This window comes from Alexandromys fortis, unplaced genomic scaffold, assembly GCF_014885135.2.
Source record: "Alexandromys fortis isolate MF-2015 unplaced genomic scaffold, M_Fortis_MF-2015_v1.1 scaffold_112, whole genome shotgun sequence".
Lineage (NCBI taxonomy): Eukaryota > Metazoa > Chordata > Mammalia > Rodentia > Cricetidae > Alexandromys > Alexandromys fortis.
The window spans coordinates 153,604-170,100 of NW_026068013.1; the positions used below are offsets into that span (position 1 = coordinate 153,604).

General features: G+C 44.3%; 1 protein-coding gene across 1 annotated transcript; it reads left to right on the forward strand.

The window, feature by feature from the left end:
• Positions 1-8,165: 8,165 nt before the first annotated feature.
• Mmp7 (matrix metallopeptidase 7) lies at positions 8,166-16,163 on the forward strand. The gene is made up of 6 exons (XM_050162224.1): positions 8,166-8,332; positions 11,866-12,092; positions 12,178-12,326; positions 12,777-12,905; positions 14,412-14,573; positions 15,924-16,163. The coding sequence occupies exons 1-6, from the start codon at positions 8,216-8,218 to the stop codon at positions 15,941-15,943; spliced, it is 804 nt and encodes a 267-aa protein (XP_050018181.1). The 5' UTR covers positions 8,166-8,215; the 3' UTR covers positions 15,944-16,163.
• The last annotated feature ends 334 nt before the right edge of the window (positions 16,164-16,497 follow it).

Here is a 16,497-nt window from a genome sequence, read left to right on the forward strand (position 1 = left end):
CTCTCTCTCTCTCCCTGTCCCCCCCTTCACCCTTCCTCCTCCATAATGCCCTGAATAAACGTTCAACCTCAAAAAAAAAAAAAAAAAAAACTCTTACAATTTAAATTAAGCCATTTATATTAGCCTGTGTATCGCCATGATGCTATGGTCTATCAGTAAGGTTCTGGTTTCTTTCTCCTGTGGCAGTTATGTGGCTTCTCCTTGACTCTGCCTACTCTCTCTATATATCTCTGTTGAGATTTTCTGCCTGGCTTTATTATTCTGCCCTACCATAGGCTAAAGTAGCTTCTTTATTAACCAATAGTAATAAAATATATCCACAGCATACAGAGGGGAATTTCTACATCAGTAATCCATTGGAAATAACCAAAACCCACCAGCTATTACATTCACGGGTAGCAGGGGACTTCTTGCACACATAGCTCTACTCTCTCAAAGGGATTTAATACTTATAGGTGAATTTAACTGAACCAAACAATTTGACACAAGAGTAAATCTGAAGATTTTTATGTGTTAAAAAGCCAAACTTTAAACTTTTTTTAATTAGCTCGGCCAAGGGAAGTAGCTCATTGGTAGAACACTTTTTGAGCATGTATGAGTCCCTGAGTCAAATAAATAAGCATACATACACATATATACTGGTGTGTGTGTGTGTGTGTGTGTGTGTGTGTGTGTGTAAAATAAGCGAAATAGAGATCTGCCTCCTGAGTGCTGGAATTTAAAGGCATGTGCAAACAGAAGTAGGAAAATCAAGGCAAAAGCAGGACACAAATCTAATCATTGAAATGTTCATTTACCTAGAACAGAGCATTGATCATGAATTTTTAAATTGGTTCCCTTGTGGGGTCATCACTTATGTTCCACTGCTCATAATTTTCTAATAAAATTCATCCTGTCCCACAGGGCTACTTCTTCTGAGTCCATGTGGAAGGGGCCAGACATACCAAGTTGTGTCCCACTTCAGAGTTTGGGCTGGGACAAGGGAAGTCCCCTTCTTCCTGGAGGAACCTGCAAACCCTGAACTGACAGGAAAAGGGTTATGGCCACTCCAAGGTTGTTCTGCCCCACCCCCCTGGAGTGGAGCTGTGCTTGGTTATGAAAGGTCTGAATCCTTGGCAGGTTAGGGTCCGGTGGGAAGGAGACGTAGAATGGTGAGCAGCCTTGTTCTGCCTTCTTCCTCTGGAGAAAGCAGCATGGCAGAGGAATTCTGAGCTGGGGCTGTGGTCATGCAAACCATCCTTTCCCTCAGTTTCCTCTCACTTCCCCTTCCTGTTTCTTTCTCCTGCAGTTTCCCATTCTGGAATTCACTGTCTGCATGAGCCTCGGAGCTCACACCTCTTTCTCCAGGAGCTTCTGTGTAGCCACTTAGCCCGGTGTCTCTCACCCGAACACAGTGGAAGAGTCACTGAGTCCAGAGGAATCCTTCTGCCTTTCTGTCCCTTCTCAAGCCTTCTGATGGGGGACTTTTCTAGGCATTTAGAACTTGGCTTGTATCACTTGTCCTAACATCTGGCTTACCTGGTTTCAGTCTTCTTGATCTCCTCTGTGTTTCATTTTCCACGCTGTACACCCAGACAGTTTCCTGATAAGGATTGTGCTCTCCTTGATTGCAGAGTGAATAGCCAACAGACTCCTGTACTGGCATTTCATTTGTATTTTAATAAATAAAGCTTGCCTGAAGATCAGAAAAGTAAAACAGCCTGTCTTACCGGCTGGCCAGTCTTACCGACCAGGCAGCAATGGCACACACACCTTTAATCCCAGTAGGCACACTAGATTGCCATAGAAACCAGTTGGTAGTGGTACACACCCTTAATCCCAGCACTAGGGAGGAATATAAAACAGGAGGAGACAGCTCTCAGGCTCAGGCTCATTCTGAGGTTTCCTGGAGGCAGGCTGGTTGCTTCTCTTTTCTGGTCTTCAGGTTGAATCCACTATCTCTGAGTTTTTATGAATCGTGCTTCAGACCCCTCTGCTAACTCTCAGTACACATCGCACTGTAGAGCGGTTACTTCCTGATGTCACAGGACATTAGCATTAACAGTTTCCATAAAGATTGTTGCGACACGGTCATTTCAACCTTTTATTTTTCTTCTATATTTGTCATATTTCCACACTAGATTCAAAGCTGTGAAAGAAACAAGAACATTACAACACACAACTCCCAGAATAGTGGAGACGGCTCACAGTTAAGAGTACTGGCTATCCTTCTCAAAGGCCTGAATTTGATTACTGGCACCCACATAGCAACTAAGCTGTAACTCCAGTCCCAGGGGCCCAGCACCCTTTCTTCTTGAGGTACTACATGTATGTGGTGTATATGCTGGGAAGCACACACACACACACACACACACACACACACACAGCTCCCAGAATCCCATGGCTAGCCTTTACTGAATTCTTACTAGGTTCCCAGAACATGGCTCAGTTTTTTATAAACTTAGTCTCCTTATTAGCCCTAAGGAAAAAAAAATCTGCCTTTGTTTTTCAGGTAAGGAATCTACATTTCCAAGAGATTATGAGTGACTCCCTTGTAACGTAATAACCAGGGGAATCTGACTGATTAACAAAACAGAAGCTTACACTATGACAAAGGACAACAGACATGGAAGAGACTATGACTGAGAAATTGGGAAGTGCTTACTTACTACATAAACTTGAAGATCTACATTCACATGCCCACAATTGTGTAAACACACACACACACACACACTTGAGCTCCCAGCCTGAAGAACAAGGTCCTTGGAGCTCACTAGCCAGTGGAAGAGCCAAAGTTACATATTTAAATTTTAATTACTATGCCTTAGAGATTCATAAAACAAAACAACAATAAAAAAATGCCTCTACTCTGCAAGCCCCTTGCCCAGGGGTAAATAGTCCTGGAATGCTGGAGGCTGTTGCTATGAGACAACAAGCCGTGTGTTTTCACCCCCCTAAACAAGTTTGGTTGCCCCATCTTCACCGGATGGGCTTGATCACAGGTGGTCACGAGGTTCAAGGGCAGGAAATACGTCAGGATGCATGCTTGCCCCGAATTGGACCTGATGGGAAATACGGTGAATTATAGATTTTGCCTTTTTAAGCCCCTGCAAACTGTGAGCCATTTCCTGGGAACCCAGGTGTGGACCTGGCCAGAGCCCACCCACCTGGGCAGTATTTAATTACAGCTTGCTTTAGATTTGGCTTTAAGCTGTGGTAGTGGTCTTAATTTCTACTGGTGGGATCAACACCAGTCAGCCTAGCCCAGCCTGTGAATTCCAGTCTTTATAAAAGAGAGCCTGTCTAGGAGAAAAAGAATAGAAAATAGCGACCTTTTTTGTAAATAAGAGTTTGGCAGTTCCTCAAAAATGGATCAAATGTAAATTTACTGTTAAGACCCATAAAAGTCATTCTTGATTGCATACACAAAGTAGTTGGAACCAGAGGTTTTTATTTTTTAATTCATTCTACATTCCAACCAAGGTTCTTCCTCCCTCCTCCCCCCTATTTCCTCATCCACTCCTTCCAAGTAAGGTAAGGCTCCTACGAGAGTCCACACAGTTTGGCATATTATTCAGGGCAGGACCTAGCCACCCCCTCTGCATGAAGTCTGAGTACAGCATCCCCTCATAGGGAGTGGGCTCTAACCAGTTAGCTCCTGCACCAGGGATATATCCGGGTCCTACTGCAAGGGCCCCTCAGATAGCCCAAGCTTTTCAACTGACTGCCACATATGGAGGGCCTAGTTCAGACCCGTGGAGGCTCCCCAACTGTCCATCCAGAGCTCGTGAGTTCCCACGAGCTTCATTCAGTGGTCTCTGTAGATTTCTCCTTCGTGATCTTGATCTCCCTTGTTAGTTCTTTCCCTCCTCCTTCTCTTTGACTGCATACCCATAGCTTGCCCTGGTGCTTGGTTGGGATACACCAGTGATCATTGCACAAGTTGCCCAAATGTCTGCTTGGGAATTAATGGATAAACAAAATTTGTTATATCCAAATGCTAGAGTATTATTTATCTATTGACAAGAGAATAGTGGGCTAATACAGGCTACAACAGTAAATCAGTAAATATTGAAAGTGTCAGGGAAGGGACGTAAGCAAACACACCAAAGGGTAGTTGTTATAATGGCGGGATTTAGATGGAACTCCTGGAATAGTCAGAATCGTAGAGACAGGAAGCAGAATGGATTTCTAAGAGAATAGGAGAGAAGACAGCAATCTGAGGTGATGGAAAGTATTAGAAGCAAATCCCCTGACAGCTGGAGAACATGGTAACGCGTTAGTGCCGTTGAACTGGACATTCAGAAATGGTAAACATAGGGCAGGCGAGATGGCTCAGTGGGTAAGGATGCTTACTGCCAACCTGACTACCTGAGTTCAGTCCCCAGGGCCTACCTACATGGGAGAAACAACTACTACATAAAAATAGTGTCATTTTTTAAAGGTGAAAATTGAGCTAGAGAGACAGCTCAGTGTTTAAGAGCTCTGGCTGCTCTTGCAGTGGATCAAGGTTCAGGTCACTGCTCCCACACAATGACTCACAACCATCTGTAACTCCAGTTCCAGGAGATCCAACACCTATTTCTGGCCTCACACACAGTGTTCAGACACACAAGCAGGCAAATCATTCATACATATAAAAAAAAATAAGACTTTAAAAATTTATGGTTGAAATGGCAAAATTTACATTATATCTATTCTATACACTCCAACACACACGCACACACGTGCATGCACACACACACGCACACAGGCATCTAGTTTCCTCCTTTAACAGTGAGTCACTTACAGCCTGTGACTGCACACTGCGTCACTCTCATGAGTTCTAGACATGTTTTCCCAGCTGAACCCTCAAGTTCAATAACCAATATTGATCCCAATGGTTTAGGCACAGCTTTCCCTGGCAATGGCTGTCCCTTGTCTTAACAGTGGCCCCTTCACTAAGCTCAGACCTCCTCCGATTCTTTCGTCTTCAGTCCTGCACTGACCAGCTCCCAGGGTGTCGTTCTGTTTGCTTTGCTCTAATAAATAAATTGGTTTATTTATTTACTTATTCTTTCTTTCTTTTTAAATAACAGTTCTTTATTCCATGGTTTGAAACACATAGCAGAATAACCATGCTCCCTAAATATTAGCAGAGGCATTCAGTGCAAATCCACACTGCAGTTCTCATGGGTCTCCATAAGTCCCACTTCAGAAAGTCTTGCTCAAAGAGTTCTAAGCACTAGGAGACGTTACCAGCAGTGGTTTGATGTCTTCATTGTCGGAGTCAAATATGCAGATTCTTCTCACTATGTGCCCGTCCTAGAAAGTGGGAGCTACAGAGTTTATAACTTACCAATGCAACGTTGAAGCCGTTAAAAAGAACTTAATAACTACTTCCGGGAGGCAACTCAATCTGAAGGATGAGATTTGAACACACAGACACACATCACAGTAAATGTCTACTCCAGAAGAGGTGCAAGTGGAACTTCTCATGTACTACAGGAGTCCCTAAGCTGTGCAAGCCTGCTTTCTCCCTGGTATTAGCTTTAGTACTGCCGAGTACCGTGGGCAGTCACTCTGTGCACTGGCACAGGACACGCCTGAGCCATGATGTGGAATTTGGACTAGTGGACAGTTCTGCGGGACAGACTCTGCCCATTGTCACTCAGCTCCTCTGTCTCCGAATATATTCTGTTAAAACCTTGCTCCTTGGCAATCTCACTAAGCAGCTCCATGTAATCTGTGTTCAGGAGACCGAGAAGCACATTTGTTAGAGAAATGTGCTTCTCTGGAGAAATATCATTAAATTTGGCATGAAATTTTTCAGCAGCAAATCACAATCCCAGAAAACCTAGACAACAATGAGGACCCTAAGAGAGACATACATGGATCTAATATGGGAAGTAGAAAAAGATGAGATCTCCTGAGTAAATTGGGAGCATGGGGACCTTGGGAGAGGGTTGAAGTGGAGGGGCGAGGCAGGGAGGGGAGCAGAGAAAAATGTAGAATTCAATAAAAATCAAAAAAAAAAATCCTCTGAGCTCAATCTTTCACCCCATCTCTGTAAGCACTGATCTGCCTGCTGCCTCCTTTTATTGAATGGCATCTGTTGGAATCAGACTGAACCCTTTTTGTCAGGAGCCATTTCCCCTCTAACAATCATTACAGGAACCATCACCCTAGGGGGTCTGCAGAGAACCCCACACCCAATTAACTTATCAATTAGCGGAACCTGCCTCACATTCCAGCTATCCAGGGAACCAGGTGTGGCAACTTGTGACTTCTGTCCTAACCGTCCGAAAGTAACCTAGCTACGTGACCGGAACCACGCGGCCTGCGAGATCCCGTACCCTACCCCCCATTCCTTACCATATATAAACTGTAACCCATCCCTAATAAACGGAGGCTTTGACAAAACTGCTTGGCCTCCTTCTTCTGTCTTAGCTCATTCCCTTCCAGGTAGCGCCCCTCCGAGACCCTGGAGTAACTTGATTGCGGGGTGGGTTACAACCCCTGGACTGAGTAGCCCACCCCAACGCAATCCACACCTTTTCTGATGGCTTCCTCATTTAAGCCTCTGTCATGTCTTTTCATCGTTGGTAGATCTTTTATTTTTGGTGCTGAATAATATCCCTTTGTGTGGCTTACCATAGTCTATCCAGCCGTTCCTCCACTGAAAAAAGACATCTTGAGTGTTCCCAAGTTTTGAACAGTATGGATAAAAGTGCTGTAAGCATGTATTTGCAGTTTTATAAGGGCATAGATTTTCATTTCCTCTTTGACTGGGAAAGAGTACACGTACTGGATCATATGGTCAAAGGTGGTTTAGTTTTGGATATGCCAAACCGTATTCCTAAGTGGCTGGACCCTTTGTATTCTCAGCACGTCTTGCCTTAGTGTTTCCCGTGTTCTGGATTTCAATCATTTTAATGGGTTTTAATTGGTTTGCTTTTATTTTAACTCACATTTCCCTGATAGCTGCAATGGGGAGCATCTTTTCATATTTAGCATCTGTGATTCTCTTTTGGTGAATTATCTGTTTGGGTCCTTGGTACATTTTTAAAAATCAGTTGTGTTCTTGCTGCTAGGTTTTAAGAGTTCTTTATATAATTTAAATATTAGCCTTTTGTTAGATCTTCTTTTTGCAGTCTTATTCTTTGAGATAAGAAAAGATCTATGATTTTACTCCAAAACAAGGATCAATGACCATCTCATAGCATTATGGTTACCTGATACAGGTCACACCTCTAAATACTCATGTATTATACAGACAGAAGTTATACATGGCTCTCCCTGGAGATTTCAAGGGGGTGCTCAGCTGAAGGAAATTAGAAATAGCATTAAGAAAAGAGGCCACTGATTAAAGGAGCGCTGACAGGGGCTTCTCATGGAGTGACTGAGATGGCTGGCTGTTAGAGGAAAGGCTAAATGCTAACACCACGGCAGCCATTGACACAGAACCTGCCTCCCTCCTTCACAAAGAATTATAGGATACCAGCAAAGCCCACTTCCCCTTCCATCCTCGTTTCCCTCTTTCCTTCTTTCCTTCCCTCCTTCCATTCTTCCTTCCAACCCTTCCTTCCCCTCTTTCCTTCCTTCTGTCCTCTCTCCCTTCCTTACTTCCTTCTGTTTTTTCTTCTTTCCGTCTTAGTTTAATCATTGTCTCACTATGTAGACAATGGTCTCGCTATGTAACCACTATGTGGCCTCAAACCTGCAATGCTCTTGTTGAAGCAGCCTCCTGAATTCTGGACAGGCATGTTTCATGGTGCTTGGTGTGGTATTCTTTCTTGACATTGATTTTATCACAGTATGTGTTCAGTGAAGTTAAGTGTAATTTACATGCGGCTCTGCACATTACAAATTTTTAGGAGAATTCTTGTGAGATGCAGAATACAATGATGAACCCAGAACGACTTTGTCGATGAGAAGACTTGGGAAAGTAGTCTTTTGATTCCAACAAATAAAACACGGTTTTGGGGGATTCAGTACACGGCGGCAGGGTTTGTACACGGCGGCAGGGCTGAGAGGTCCTCTAAGAGATAAATGCCATGTGTTCCTCCTGCCAACATAAGGACATAATCCTTCACCATTGTTGCTAGTGAAAATGACACATCCATTCTAAAAAGAAAGAAAGGATGCAGATGAGTCACCTGTTTAAACACTCAGGGTTAAGAAGTCGTATAAATTTCTCCGGCCCCTGTCAGAAAACATCAAAGCGACTGGGAGATCGGAGAACAATTGCCTTTTGATGCCAGCTATGCAGCTCGCCCTGTTCTGGACTGTGTGCCTGCTGCCAGGCCACCTGGCCCTGCCACTGTCCCGGGAGGCTGGGGATGTAAGCACACTGCAGTGGGAACAGGCCCAGGTATCTGTCCTCTCTCCCGGGTTCTCTGGCCTTGCTGTCAGCATGCAAGGGTGTTTCTGAATGATCTGTCCTTTGGTGTTAGTGTGACTGTAGATGTTCCTGTGTACTGTGTAACGCTCCTGGTTGGTGTTAGAGTGACCATGGATATTCCTGTGTAGTGTGTAATGCTCCTTGTTGGCGTTAGTGTGACTGTGAATATTCGTGTGTACTGTGACGCTCCTGGTAGGTGTTAGTGTGACCGTGGATATTCCTGTGTACTCTGTAACGTTCCTGGTTGGTGTTAGTGTGACTGTGGATATTCGTGTGTAGCGTTCCTAGCTAGAAAACAGAGTAGTTTTCTGTGAGGAGTCATGCAAGCTGGCTTCCAGGGCCTCCCAGAACTCTGATTGGGTGCCAGCTTCTAAATCTGCAATCTAAGTGGACTTCAGAATGTCATTTCATTTCTGACCTTAAATTTTCCAATTCAGAAGCTGGAGGAGTATAACAACACTGTCAGCAAGAGGAGCTGGATAAGCTTCTTAATACAGTACTTGAAATATAATTCATGCTCGGGAAATGGACGTATTAGTATTATTATTTACTGCGACTTGAAATTATTTTCATAAACTATACTGGCCTCACAGTGAAGAGATCGACAGTCAGAAAGCACCAGTAGAGGTATGCCTTTCTTGCATGTGCAACAGACATTCTAACAGCATCTGTGTTATGCCCACAGGATTAGTCTACCAGACAAATGACATGACCATAGGAACTCCCTTGGTGGGGCAGACCATAAGGAACTCTGGGTCCAGCATGTCGTTTGATCACCAGCACTGTACTGAGAACTCAAAGTCACCTGATGCATATTCTTCTGCCAATCGTGGCAGGCACCAGGAGAAGCTTTGCTAGCTCAGAAATTGTGTTTCTTCAAATATATTACTGAGAAGTACAGTAATTAGTAAGAATAAAATGTCATTTGGTAAAATCAGATAATGATTGGTAAGCTTTAAATGTAAGAAAATAGAATTATATTTCACATTCAGTTTGACCTAACTGATATACTAGACTCAACCACATGAAATCACCAATATTTAACTGGCTTTTCCCTTACTGTTATGATCAAATCCGTGGGCCCCCACAAAAGCCAACAAAGAAGACTGAGTCCCATATATAAAAGCAAAGAGCCTTTATTTTAATCAAGTTTGCAAACTCGGTCTCTCTGCAAGTCCAACGTATTAGAATATCCGGAGAGCCCCGAGCTCGATTAGAATTGGGTTTTTATAGTAGTAAAGGTGGGGGTGAGGGGTCTCTGAGGTTCAGGACCCCTGATTGGCTGACATTTGTCTAGGGCTGTCCTGGTGAAGTGCTGGCTGGTGTTTCTATCTAGAGGGCTTGGAATGCCAGGAATTTCCTTTGAAATTCCTCTTGGGTGAGGGTCGGATAATCTTGGATAATCTCGGCCTGTCAGGCTTTGTCTCAGGATAAATTATTGAGACTCCAGACTCCATTTAAACTCGTCGATGGCCAGAGTCCCAGGTGATAAAGGTGGAGGAAGTAAAGAACTTCCTGTCTGCCCGGACTTAGATCATCATGGCTGCCCTCACATTACCAAATAGCATTTTAGGGGTTTTGATCCAGTTTTTTCCAGGATGCCCTTACAGGCATGTTTAGGCCTGTTGCTTAGCACACAGATTGTCCAATAGAAGGGAGATTGTTATGTATTTGAGGCCAGCCTGAGCTACACAGTGAGTTCCACGATAGCCTGTACTACAGAACAAGATTCTATCTCAAATCAATAACCAAAGTAGAAAAAAGAGTGCAGACCTGTCCTCCAGAGAGTGTTGTCATGAAGTCCACCGCTCCTGAAGGGACTCATGTCTGTTATTTGTCTTAAAGAACATGTTCATGCTCATTGTAAGTGCACAATAAGAATGTGTTGTATTGAATGAGACACTGTCACTGGCAGCAAGTAGGAGGGCACAATGTTGGCCAGTTTACTTCAGTAAAATGCATAGTTGTGGGAGGTTTCTAAACGGATATCCACTGCTCTGATACTAACAGCAAGTCACTAGCAGGCACCCTCCCTGAACCACCTGCTGCACCCTCCCTGAGCCTTCTGCCTCCTTCTGCACCCACCCTGAGCCTCCAGCTGCACCCTCCCTGAGCCTGTAGCTTTTCCTAAAGAAGTTTCTCTCAAAGTGGATGGCAAACACCTGGTTGGTCACTGCCAGCTGTTTCTCCTCTCTAAGCATGTGTCTTTATATAAATCAGAGGTGAATGTTCCAGCTCTGCTTTACAGGGTGGTTATGAGGTTTTGTTGAAATAAATGTGGAGCAAATGTGCAGCTGCCCCTAGGAAGGGTCTTCAGTGCCTGTGTGAGCTGCTGTCAGCTCTTCCTCTCCACTGTCGGCTGAAGGTCTCCCACTGCATCACAGGACACCTGGAGACTCTCAGATGTTGTTATGGGAAGGTATGGGAGGGTGTCTGGTTTATCCCACCACCTCCCAGTGGGTGTGCTAACCTGCAAAAGAGTCCAAAGGGAGGAAGAGGAAAGGGGAAAAGGAACTGCAGATAAGGAGATTCTAAACAGATCTGCCACCAACTCAGCTTGTGGACCTGAACAAAGACTTGGATGCTGTTAACTGTGCTTTCTTCCCGAATGACTAACTCAGACTAGTTAAACAACAATCACATGATTGCTTCTTCACTACTGAAATGTAAATAGCCAAATGGCAGCAGCCCTTAGGAGGCTAAGGAAACTTAGATCTCCCCATAAGGTCTATGATACCTAATAGTCTTAACTTTGTGCTCCAGTGCTCGCTCGCTCTCTGTATGCATGTGTGTATATGTGTGTATGTATGTGTGTGCATATTTGTGTGTATGTATATGTGTGTGCATGCATGTGTGTGAGAGAGACAGTGCAAGAGTGTGTATGTGTGTATATATTTGTGTGTATGTGTATACATTTGTGTGTATGTATATGTGTGTATGTGTATATATATTTGTGTGTATGTATATGTGTGTGTGCATGCATGTGCGTGTGAGAGACAGTGCAAGAGTGTGTGTGTATGTGTGTGTGTATAGGCTAGAAGTTGATAGTGGAGTCTTTAATCATCTTCCTACCTCTTCCTCCTTGGCACTGGAGTTAAAGAAGCACCCAGTTTTTCACAAAGCCTAGGGATCAAACTCGGGCTCTCAAGTTTTTGAGACAAGCTCTTCTCTAACTGAGCCTTTGGTGTGTTCCCCAAAGTCATGCTGATACTTCCTGCTCCTCTAAAAATTAGTTCAAGCTATAGAAAGTGGGTGGTGTGTATTGAGAATACACTGACCCTAAGGATTCCTCTCTTCATCTTATGCAACAGCAGGCAGTGTTTTTTGTTTTTTTTGTTTTTTTTTTTTTTGTCAATATTCCATTTCCCTCACTGGGAAACACTCACTTTATTCCATAACTCTACAATGACTCTGTCTTCAAAGAACTATTCAAATCCACAACAACAGCGGGTAAAAGAGATGCATATTTTCAAATAAAAGATCCTTTACTCTCTATCTACCAGAATTATCTTAGGAAATTCTACCTTCATGACTCGAAAAGAAAAGAAGGCAACAGCCTAGAGGTCAAACTCAAGGAAATGCAGAAATTCTTTGGCCTGCCCATGACTGGAAAGCTGTCCCCCCGTACCATGGAAATAATGCAGAAACCCAGGTGTGGCATGCCAGATGTTGCGAAATACTCACTAATGCCAGGCAGTCCAAAATGGCAGTCCAGAAAAGTCACCTTCAGGTGAGGCTCGCTTCGGCTCATTCTGATGGAGGCAATAAAACCCTTTCCCTGAGAACTCAAACTCTGTCTTCTTGTGTGCTGCCAGAATCATGTCCTATCCTTCAGACCTACCACAGCTCACGGTGGATCAAATTGTGGCAAGGGCTCTCAGAATGTGGAGTAAGCAGATCCCACTGAACTTCAGGAGGGTGAGGTGGGGGCCTGCGGACATCATGATTGGCTTCGCAACGGGAGGTAAGGATGGCTCTGCAGGCTAAGTCTGTGTGCTGTTCTGCCTTTTGCTATTTATGTCAGTGTTCTCTTTTCAAGATTTAAACCCTTCCAAGAGCACTATAGAGGGCTGTCATTGGTGAAACATGTTTAACGTATGAGAGGCCTTGGTTTCAGTTCTCAGCATCACACACACACAAATACACACACACATACATTCACACTGTTTTAAGATCTTGACTCCAGTGAGCCTTCCACAGATGGTGGTCACCAGTACTGAGCAGTGGATCTAATAACAGACACCTGGACCAGATTCACAGCTCATCCTGTGTGTGTGAAATTGGCTCTTGGTGCCAGGAGCTTAACTAACTAAACCAGCTTCTCTCTCCAACCTTCATAACCGTATGATCTGAAGAGATGAGACAACTGGAGAAAACCTGGGCTGTTAACAGAAATCATGGCATTGTCTTGCAGATCACGGAGACAGCTTCCCATTTGATGGGCCCGGAAACACTCTAGGTCATGCCTTTGCGCCTGGGCCAGGCCTGGGAGGAGATGCCCACTTTGATGGGGATGAACAGTGGACGGATGGTGATGGTGCAGGTAGAGTGGCCTATGTCTCTTCTACTGCATATCCTTTCTAGAAAGCCCAGACCTGCACCCAATTTTACTTTGATCATTGCTTTAATTATAACAATTAGAGACACCTTAAGGGCCAACTCCTGTAGTGCATGCTTTAAATGTTTTATCTCATTTAATATCTTCTTTTTTAATTTGTGTGTGTCTGATGTATGTGGAAACCCATAGTGGGAGAGAACTGACTCTCACAAATTGTCCTCTGGCCTCCATACGTGTGCTGTGGGAGCACACACACGCATGTACACACATGCACACACATACAACACATGCACATGTACACACACATGTACTCATGCACACACGCATGCACACACACAAACACAACACATGCACATGTGCACACACGCATGCACACACATACGTGCACATGCACACACGCACGCACACACATGCATGCTCATGCACACGCACACACATTAAATAAAAATAAAGAAATATGATAAGATAATAAAAAAGTTAACCAGAAGAAGACTTGGGCACTAAACTAGTCATAAACCTAAAGGGTAAACTGAGGGCAGCCAGAGCAACTAACTGCACTCTCCTGGCCAAAGCTATCGAGAACTAAAGCTGACGACAACAATGAGTTAGCTCTCTCAGCATTGGGGACCACACAGAACAGCTTCTAACTGACGACAAAAGCAAAACCAACAGTAATAATATGCAGTGGATTAATTAATTCATCCTTGATAACCTGAGGTGGTGAACACAGTGCCCATACCTCAGGCTCCCAAGAACACATTTGTTATGCCTTCTCCAGAAAAGCCTCAACACACAAAGATTTGAAGGGACTGCATCTTTGACCTTTTCCCAGTTCCCCTTCTTGCCTTCTGGCAAAGCATATTATTCTTCCCTTGAATTCTGATTTCCTTATAAATTGCCGTAGCCTTTCTTCTGCTCTCCCATTGGCTCCTTGTCTGGGAGGCTGGATTAGGTTCCTAAACTTAGGTCACTTCTCTAAAGAACTCCTTCAGGCTCTCACTATTGTTCTGGTGTGAACCTGAAATGTCCCTGAGGGCACCAGTATTTGAACACTTGCTGTCCAGTAGGTGGTGTTGTTCGGGAACATTCTAGGGAAGCATGCCACTGAAGGCGGGCTTTGATGGAGCGCCCTCACCTTGTGCTTGTTCTCTCTGTCTTTCTCTCCTTCCCACTCTGACCCTTTCTCCCTCTCTGTCCCTGTGTGTGTGTGTGTTCTTCCTATGTATAGATGCACTCTGACCTGCAGATTCCTTTTTCTGTCACCTGCGGTTTCTATCCCTGACTTTGTGGATTCTTCAGGACTCTTTCTTCCTTAAGTTGCTTTCGGGCACGATGTTTTACCACAGCAACCGGAAGTCAGCGGTTCCAGAGTAGAAGCCAGTTGCTAAGGAATGCTGGGGTGGGGTGGCTCCTGCTTCCATTATGATGTGACAATTGCAGGCCTTTATACAGTTATTTTAATATTTACTATGTACACTTCTCTGGCTGCAGGCGTGAACTTCCTGTATGCTGCCACCCACGAATTTGGCCACTCTCTGGGTCTGAGTCACTCTTCTGTTCCTGGGTCTGTGATGTACCCTACCTATGAAAATGGTCACACAGAAGACTTCGGACTTACAGAAGACGACATTGAAGGCATTCAGAAGTTATATGGTAAGAGTTAATGGCTCTCGAGAAGAAAATGTCAGACTTGAAAGAAATATGTCAAGAAATGGGGACCTGGAGAGTCACAGTGGGACTTAAACCTGGAAACCCATGGGGAAACAGTGGGAGGCTAGCCTGTGGGAGGCCCTCAACACTTCAGACAGATACCAATAAACACCTTCTTAGGTGAACAACAGCCTTTCTACATCCCTGAAGAGGATGTTCTATGCTGTGCATACTATTCATCAGACTAAGCTTCTAGCCACTCAGCCACCCCACCACAGCCCACATTTCATACTCTAAGTTTCAGAAGGAAGTCCACTACAGGACAGAAATGTCACCATCCTTCTTTGTTCAGCTCAAATGCAGCAAGAAAGCCCCCATCCCAAGCATCATCCATAACTGCCCACTCCCAAGGAGTTGACCTGGTTAACAGTGACCCATGTTTCCCTGTTGTTATAAAGGGAAAGTGGTCACCAACAGACAAATCAGCTACGGGAACCCCTGACCATGAAATCTCTAAATGTTTGTATCCCAGTTTCTCCTTCTTTGTTTTGAACAAATTTTTAAATCAACTTCATCGAAAGTAAAAGTCAGTCAGTTTTTGCTTGATGAAGCTCATTGGAAATAGAGTTTGGGAGACAGGTGAGGAGCATAGTAAAAATCCATGTCCCCAGAAAACTGTGAGAAAAGAACGTTCAAGGGGAAGTGACTTGTGCAGAGGCATGTGGCTTCCATGGCCAAGTCAGGTCCCTAACTTCAGGTGTGGTGACATGTTTCTGCATCTTCCACTTCTTAAAGCTAGACAGGCACGAGAATCTGGAATTACATACTCACCAAAGCCTACCTCACACATAAATGAAGATGAAAATATGCTGTGGAAAGATCTGAGTCTTTTAATGACTAAAAAAGAGGCCTGTACTCAGGGGAAATTGTTTCTACGGGAAGAGAAATGGACGCAAGCATCTGCCGAACGCAGGTTCACTGTGGGTCAACATTTCCCAAGGCGTACTCCTAATGACAAGAGTTGCAGAGGAGGCTATCACAGCAGCACTGTACCACCTGCTGTGTGGAGTCCTAAACAAGTTCTGTCTGTGTTGTTCTTACTGTCCTGAACCCGCTATGTAGACCAGGCTGGGCTTGCATATGCAGCAATCCCGCCCTCTCGGCTTCCCTGTTGCTGGAATTAGAAGCCTGTGCCCCACACACCTCATCCAGCTGATACAGATGACTTTTTGGGTTTGTTTTGTTTTGCTTGATGCTGGGAATTGAACCTGGGACAATGCTGCTTTTATACATGTGTAGAATTTTCCTATGTGATTTATGACATTTTAATGTTCGTATTTTCTTCCTTAATAGGAAAGAGGAATGATTCGTAGAAGATGTAGACACTTGAGAGAGACTGTCTGTACAATCATTGGGATGTCTGCTGCATTCCCCAATCAGAATGAGCAAACGCCCTTCCTGGACTCATGTGCTTCATTGTTTTCTAGTACTGGGGTGGGCTCTGCACCTCTGACGCTCATCTTTACTTGATGATTCTGACTAGTCTCGGGTGACATGCAGTTGACAGACATGAATAAATATGTGCACAAGTAATCCCATTGCTATATTCCATGGAGAAATTACTCATGTTTGAGAGAACTTTTTCCATGACAAAGGAAGATGAACCAAAGACAAGGTCAGAATGAATCCAGCTATATTATTTGAGGTTCTTCCGGTACATCTTTCCCAAATGGAGCAGGTGGGCATGCCGCCTCTAGTTAATCACTGGTATAGCCCCAAGCTATAACACTTCCCTATCCTTTGGGCTCAGGCCATCTCTGAATCCTCTGTGAAGCCAAGTTCTTCCCACAGAACGCCTGAGCTCCCAAGGACTTCCGGCTTTACAGTTACAACCAGCTCTAAGTTCCTGTCCCAATGCCTCTCCCGA